The sequence below is a fragment of the Corylus avellana genome, chromosome ca2 (assembly GCF_901000735.1).
Source record: "Corylus avellana chromosome ca2, CavTom2PMs-1.0".
Taxonomy (NCBI): domain Eukaryota; kingdom Viridiplantae; phylum Streptophyta; class Magnoliopsida; order Fagales; family Betulaceae; genus Corylus; species Corylus avellana.
In genome coordinates, this window is record NC_081542.1 from 50,727,741 (window position 1) to 50,735,886 (window position 8,146).

The 8,146-nt window shown below is 37.0% G+C and overlaps 1 protein-coding gene across 4 annotated transcripts; it reads left to right on the forward strand.

Annotated features, from left to right (window-relative positions):
• Positions 1–8,146, forward strand: LOC132172762 (protein PHR1-LIKE 3-like). Of its 4 annotated transcripts, none has more exons than XM_059584329.1 (7): positions 1–79; positions 260–473; positions 5,677–5,753; positions 5,878–5,932; positions 6,805–6,880; positions 6,964–7,033; positions 7,381–8,146. In XM_059584329.1, exons 2-7 carry the CDS (start codon positions 281–283, stop codon positions 7,837–7,839), a joined length of 930 nt encoding a protein of 309 aa, XP_059440312.1. In that variant the 5' UTR covers positions 1–79; positions 260–280; the 3' UTR covers positions 7,840–8,146. The 4 variants fall into 4 exon arrangements, with proteins under 4 accessions (XP_059440312.1, XP_059440313.1, XP_059440311.1 ...); XM_059584330.1 differs by lacking the exon at positions 1–79 and having other exon boundaries at positions 177–473; positions 7,381–7,518; positions 7,585–8,146; XM_059584328.1 differs by lacking the exon at positions 1–79 and having other exon boundaries at positions 179–473.

Sequence of the window (8,146 nt, forward strand, 5' to 3'; positions counted from 1 at the left end):
AAATGACAAATCTCAGTGAGAAGACGATGAGCGCGAAAAAACACAAAATCCCGAAAAGCCGATGCCAGTGGTAGTACTGGTACGGCCTTATTCTTTTTCACTTCTATTTCCATTTTGCCCTTTTCACCCTTAAACAGGTCCTTATGATATTACTCATTTACTCTATTATTTTTATTTACCCTAGCTGTTTATTTACCGTGCTGAGATGTGCTTCTCTTCTTCGGCTGCTTGTTTCTTTCTGGGAATTTGGGGGTTTTAGATATAGAAGAGGGAGAAGAAAATGTACCCAAGAATGATTCAGCCCCACCACGAAGGTGGCATAGTTGCTCAGGAAGACATCCCATTGCAGGGTGCTGCTGGTAGGCCCGACCCATGCCTTGTTTTGACCTCCGATCCTAAACCTCGCCTCCGTTGGACTGCCGACCTTCACGAACGTTTCGTTGATGCTGTCACTCAGCTTGGTGGCGCCTCTAGTCAGTATTTACTTTCCTTCTCTTAATTCTCTCTTGCTTTTGTCAATTAATATTTCTTTCTTCTTTTATTTTTTTCAAATTTATAATCGTCGCCATAACTGTATAACTGTAATCTCCCCAAACCCAAAGCTATGTTCTTTTTGTAAAATGAAGCACTGGGCTAATCTCCCAAAACCCAAGGTGTGGTCTTTTTGTAAATTGAAGCACTGGGCTTTTGGTTTGTTGCCCACCAGAAAACAAAAAAAAATGCATTGTCCTTGTTAATTCAACCTTCTTTTGGGACTTTGTAGTCTTAATAGTTATGCAGATGTTAACTCTGTGCATGCTTTCCTTATTGCTGTGCTTATGCTGCTCTTTTTGAGGGGATGGGTTTCTGGCCCTTTGCATATAGCATTTTTGTTAGGGACTAGGATTGAAGTGGCTAACTTTTTATGCTTTTCCTGACTTCTCTTTCTGTTGTAAGTATCTATCTAATTTTTCATCTTCTATTATTTATAGCACCAATCTTAAATTACTGCAGTGTTCCCCTAAAAATTAGTTTTGTGGCTTGTTGTAGCAAGAGACGAGTGATATCTGGCCCTGGGGAACGCTATAGAAGTATTGCACAACTCATAATGTATTAAGAGTTGTCTTCCAACACCCCAAAACCATATAACAAGTGAATTGTTCTCTTATGGTCGGAATATAAAGGTAAACTATGTCTATCATCTACAAGGAAGCTGCGTTAGATATTGGAGAAGTCAGGCATGCTTGGTTCTGAGCTTAAGTCAAGTCTTGCTTTTGTAGCCACATCTTGCAATCACACTTGGGTGCCTGCTGCCGCCTAGAAGTGAAAGCTTGCTTGTGCTACCATAATGTTGAGTGAACTAAGAAAGGATTCTGTTGCTGCAATTAGAGGTTTTAATCATTCCATCAGTAGAGAAGGATGCAGTGAAATTCTAGTGGAGTACTGAAAGTGTGCAGTATACATCAATTCTTGTTTCAAGCTCTAAGCCGCAATATGGGAACACAAGTTTTGACAACATCTTAGTATCAGTGGATCCATCGTTTTACATAACCTGCATAAGACAGTAGGGACATCATATATATATATATATATATATATATATATATATATAAAAGCTGAATCACTCTTTAGAAGTAGTCTAGAATTGCAACATGTGGCGTGAGCCCATTTTTTTTAAAGACTAAACCAGTTTTTTAAGGCATAATTTTTGAACCGAAAACCAATTTTTTTTAAGAAAAAACCGATCATTAATTAATGTCATTAATTGCATTGATTATATTTCAAGAGTTTTCCTTATATAAATTATTCAATAAATTAAGTAATATTAATGTCCGAATCAAATAAGGAAACAAATAATATAAATCATATTATTATGTATTAATGCGTTTAGTCAATTTAATATGTATATTAATACATTTAGAATTCTCAAAAAAAAAAGAAAAAAAAAAAGGACGTCATATATATATATAACTGGCTTTTTCTTAAAAAATTAGTCATTAATTAGTGTCATTAATTACGTTAACTATATTATAATCCATGTATTCTTCTTGCAAATTTTTTTTCTTTATACTATTCATTTTAAATCATATATACTTATAGGAACAAAGATTTAATTTAATTTAATTTAATTAATTAATTAATTAATTTATTTATTTTAAACAGGTGAGATACATTTTTATATGTCTTTTTAACTTATAATGAAAAATGATGTGTTCAAATTTTAAAATTAAATTCTAATTAAGAATTTCGCTCATAGCGCGGGTTATAAGCTAGTTTGTATAATGAGGCATGCCGCCTATGAGTTCTTCGAGATGTTGCATCAGAAAGTTTGTCACAAACTAGAGTCATCTAAAACATTATTTCTTGAATAGTATCTACAAAAATATTAGTGTGCGCGACAAGGTTTAGTTAGAGGTTCCTTCCTCATGATTGGTACTTTATTACTTTTTATTATCTTTAGATTGTTGATTGAGTTATGTTACGCACTCATCTTCCATCTCACTCTCATACCACCAGGCTAATGTGACAATGTCCATTAGCTCCTGAATCAACCTTTGTTTAAAAAATGAAAAAATCCAATGGTTGATGAGACTGTCACATCGACCTAGTAGTATGGGAGTGGGATGTGAGATGAGTATTTAGAATTACTTGATCGATGAGGAGAATAAGGGACTTAACTTTGTGTCCATTAGCTAAAGCTATTTTCTTAAGATCTTCACTAGGGTGGTTCTCTAGAAGAATTAGCTTGCTTCTCTCCGCCTTGTCGACACTTTGAATGCAATAAACTGTCAGATAAAATTTTCAGTTGTTTTTCGCGTTCTCCTTTTGTACTTCTATATTTCTGTGTTGCACCTTTACTTTCTTTTTTTCTTTTTTTCTTCTTAATATTATCATAGTTTGGGGTGCCTATGTTGCACCCTTTCTCTCTTCTTTTTTTTTTTTTTCCTGCATTTTAGTAATATTTTATGGCTTATCAAGAGAGAGAGAGAGAGAGAAAGAATGTTGTTTTACCAAACACTTTTGTGATATTAGATATCTCCTAGTCTTTAGGTTCCTCTTGGCAGAGAAAATTGTCTTTAGTGTGATGGCTGAACTTTGATAACAATAGAAGATCTTTGTGATATTAGATATCTCCTAGTCTTGAGGTTCCTCTTGGCAGAGAAAGTTGTCTTTAGTGTGATGGCTGAACTTTGATAACAATAGAAGATCTTTGTGATATTAGATATCTCCTAGTCTTGAGGTTCCTCTTGGCAGAGAAAGTTGTCTTTAGTGTGATGGCTGAACTTTGATAACAATAGAAGATCTTTGTAGGGATCATAAAGGTTCTATTGTTTTGTTGTTTGTAACTATGGTTGGTTGGGGTGACAACCGATTAGGGCTGAGCAACCAATCCCCTCAGATCGATGCTCAGCTCACACCGACGGCCAAACCAAACCAAGGGGGTTAGGTTACCCAACCAAACTGACTGACCAGCCCGACAGTGAATGTGTTTGATAAACAGTTCTTTTATTGGAGACATGGAGGAGACACCGTGTGTGGAGGAAACATAGAAGTAGTGCGTCGTGTGTGGAGGGAACGCCAAAACAGTTTGTTGTGTGTGGAGAAAACACCAAAACGGTGCACTAGAGTGGGGGAGAGAGGGAGAAGTGTAAGTGGTGGTTGAGGAAGAACATGTGAGTCTAAGAAGAAAATAAAGTAGGATTAGTTAGGGTTTTTAACTTGAGTTATATATATATATATATATATATATATATAATAAATAGTCGGGTCGGGTCGGATATGTTGGGTTTACCAAGACCTGACCTGACATATTCAAAACTTTTTTTCCCCCCACTGATCATAGGGTGGGTGGGTTTACCTGCTCAAACCCTGTCGGTTTGGGTCGGCCAATTTGGGTCAACCCAATAAGCGGGTCTACAACTAATGCTTAGAGCATTATCAATAGATGCCCAATAACTCATTCCCTTCTCTTTATATAAGGAAAATCTTAAAAAAAAAAAACCACAAAAAGCCACACACAACAGCTTCCCTATATCTTCCTACAGTGCTACCCAATGCATTGGGTAGTTCTGTAACTATCCAATGCATTATTATATTGACAAAAAATAACATTCTCTCTCTCTCCTCTCACGCCTCTCTATACCTTTGTCCGACAGAGAGGTGTTTGGCGGAAGAGAAAACACGGTGGTACCAGACTCGATAATGGAGTCAGTGAACCGAACCTTGGCCGGCATAGAGGAAATGGAGGCCCACTTGCTCCTCCAACCCAAGTGCCCTCTCCAAAATGCTGTCTCTCCAGCGGGCTCAGGCTCTGCTCTTGCTTGCAAGAGCCACCTCAACGCTCTTGACATGTACCAAGTCCTCATTGTTTTTTTGAATTAATATGCAATTGGTGGTTCTGATGTTGGTTTTGTTTGGTTTAATTGTTGAGTTTTTTGTTCTTCTACAGTGAGGTTGAGGTGTATTGGAGAGCATCCAGTCAATCTATCATTGTTTTTATTTTATTTGATTGTAATTTTGGGTAGCTTGATTATTTTTAGAGTTGTGATTTTAGGGTCAATTGATGTTGGAAGTTTCTGGGGTTTTTGATTTCGGTAGATGGGTCAAATTAGTGCGAACTTTGTGTGGCTTGTTTTTGATTTCAGGGATGATGTCTGAATGGTGTTTGATGAGAATTTGTATCGAGTGTTCTTTTGGTTCTTGTTTTGGGTGGTAAAGGTTGGGGACGGTGGACAAAGGTTCTTGCTTTGAGTTTTCTTTTGTTTCTAGCTTTGGGTGACGGAGGTTGGGTGGCGCTGCAGTGCCAGCTTCTTGTAGGCCGACCTGCTCTTCTTTTTCAGCAACGCTTGGGTGGTGGTGCTTTCTGTAACTCTGTTAATGGTGAAGCTGTGTTGTATGTTAATTAGGGAATAGAGCCATGTGCTTGCAGATGAAGACGGAGTAGAGAGAAAGAGATAAAATGAAAAAAAAATAAAACTAAAGAAAAAGTAAAAAATAATACTTTAATGGTATAAGAAAAGATTAAGGAAAGCTATTGTGGAATGCATTTGGATAAGGAACAAAAAGTAATTTGGTTCCCTAAATTTAGAGAAAATTGAAAGAGAAATTGCTGTTAGTGCTCTTAGAGATGGGCTTTTCACCTGTTTTGTTGTGTTGTAGGGAACTGGGGACATTAGTTATTCTCTGGAAGCTCACCTTCTCCTTTATGTGCATTTATTCTCTTATTCCTCCTTATTTGCTTCTTGGGAAAAAAGTAAAGAGTATAGAGGGAACACATTTAAAGTTATATAATCCAGTATTATATTGTTGGGTCCTTACAGTCTCTCATGTTTGATTAAGAAAGTGAACGCATTTTAAGTTATATAGTATTCCTGTATTATATGGTTTGATTTTCACAGTTTTCCTGGTTTGATTTATTAAATCCTACTCAGCAGCATGTTAGCTGACTTTGCAACTTAAATTGGCAACTTAATGGAAGATTTTAGATAACTGAGGCTTGAGCTCAGCATGGTTAGCCTTGTGTACAAGTTTTATAAAGCTTAGTCATGAGCTGAATTTCGGTTGCCCACAAGTTGCTTGTTTGCTTACCAGCCTACTAAGAACTACTTTATAAGTCTTGACTGACTTGTTGGGAATCTCATATCTTTGGATTATCATCAATTAGGATGCTTATGAGGGCATTAAAATTGTTTGCAGAAGCTACACCAAAGGCCATCATGCGGACAATGAATGTGAAGGGACTGACTCTTTTCCATCTAAAGAGTCATCTCCAGGTTTCTTTTATTATTGGACTATTGTTGTGATTTGATGTTGAAAATTCAGCGGTATGTGCTTCTTGTGAAAGTGAAAAATTTTAAGGACTTTTTATTGATGTATGATGTATCTTTCTGCATACAGAAGTACAGGCTAGGTAAGCAATCAGGAAAGGATATGGGCGATGCATCCAGGGATGGTAGGTTTGCTAGAACTTTCTCTCCTTTCAGTCATGTGATGTAGACCCTAGAGTTTTGCCATGATGAACAATGTTTGATATCTTCCAATTTCAGTTCAGAGTTTCTATTTAAGAACGCTTAGGTGTTCTCTCTCTCTCTCTCTCTCTCTTGCTGTGCGTGTGTGTGGGCAGAAAGAGATAAATCTGGCTAATTGACTTGTCTAGTCAAGAAAAAATTAACTATACGCTAGCATTTAATCATATTTGAACTTCCGAGAGAAGAAGGAAAAAGAAGAAAATATTAAAAATAAGGGGAAAATCCACTTTACCCCTTAAAGTTTCAGGAGTTTTTCAATTTAAACCCTAAAGTTTAAAAATTGGCAATGTACCCCCCTAATATTTCAAAAATTTTCAGTTTAAACCTTTCGTTACTAATTTCCGTTAAATTGGACGGAATTTTTTTTAAAAAAAAGCCTGAGGGTAATTACATAATTTCATAGATTTCTGTTCAATTTGACGAAAATTAGTAACAGAATGTTTAAATTGAAATTTTTTGAAACATTAGGAGGGTACACTGCCAATTTTTAAACTTTGGGGTTCAAATTGAAAAATTCCTGAAACTTCAAGTGTGTAAAGTGGATTTTTCCCTAAAAATAAAAAGAAAGATCAACTGAATTGTGTATTATCCATATAGGGGATACTTCAATTGAGAAGTCCATTGATCTCACTCAGGGTTTCAAACTCAATGGTGGTGCTAAACACGAGGGTTGGTGTAGATATTGCAAAAAACACCAACAGAAAACGAAAGAAAGTTATGTTTGAGTACATCTCTGTTAAATTATGCGATTAGGATCTCAATGATTAAACTGATTTCTTTGGGCACTTTATTGAAGGGATGCCTGCTTCATACCTTTTAGAAAGCCCTGGTACTGGTAATTCTTCCCCGAACTTGCCAACTTCTGATAATGAGTAAGAATTTTCATGCTTTCTTCTGAGCTCTTATGATACTTAAAAATTACCAAATTACTAAATGTAATAAATGTCATTTTCAGTGGTTATGAAGTCAAGGAGGCGTTGAGAGCACAGATGGAAGTGCAAAGTAAATTACATCTGCAAGTCGAGGTACGTTTCTTTTTCATGAGTTGTTGGATGTTTTCATGAATAGTATGCCTCAGTCGTGAGTTTGTGGCAGTGGATTTGGTTAGATAACCTGAGTATTTTCTTTGAATATGGAATGAATAACTGATAACTCTGACCTTTATGTATTTTATTTTATTTTTTGATAAGTAACCTTTATGTATTTTATTGGCTGGCTTGGTGACTATTGCCTTGCACAAAGCTTAAAGAACTTCCTTGAGAATGTAATTGGGAGTTGAAAATGTTCAACTCCCTATTCTTGTGGGCATTCTTCAGAGTAGAGGTCTGGGTTGATGATCTAGCTAGCTGATCTTCCTACCACCGTTGTGTAGGCTGAGAAGCACTTGCAGATTCGACAGGAAGCAGAGCGTAGATATATTGCCATGCTTGAGAGAGCTTGTAAGATGCTTGCTGATCAATTTATTGGAGGTGCAGTTATTGACACCGAAGACCAAAGGTGTCATGGATCGGTAAATAAGACAGTGAGAAGTTCCTCCCTTGACCCACTTGGCTTCTACTCATTGCATTCCAATCAGGTGACTGGAGTGGAAGAAGAAGTTCCACCTGGACTCCACCCCCAAAGGGCTGACTGTTCCACTGAAAGCTGCCTAACATCACACGAGAGGCCCGGAGGATTGCCTCTGGAAGGATCTCCTAGTGGAGGGAAGAAAAGGATGCTGAACTTAGACTCAACCACTGCGTCTTTGATTTGGGGGGACGCTAAGATGAAATCCCAGGACATGAATGTAGGGCAAGTTAACCCCCATGCCATCACTGGGTATGGCATGTAGCATGGAAAATTAAGCTCAAGTGTTCATCTTGTTATGATTGAGTGAGATTCTTCTTTTCACTCCTCGCGTTACAGTCATAAGAGGAACATAATTGTAAAAGTTGCATCTGTTGTCCATAAAGTTGGCAGGAGCAGAGGTGAAAAAAAACTTGTCAAAACTGTAAATTCGAAACACCAGTGCCTTTGAGATTTAAACCTATTTGCCTCCGATTATACTAAATCATGTGTTGTGTAAATTTGACAGTTGTAGATTTTGAGGCAATTCTTGAATTTTAGTGCTGAAAAACCATCATGGTGCTTCTGATCGA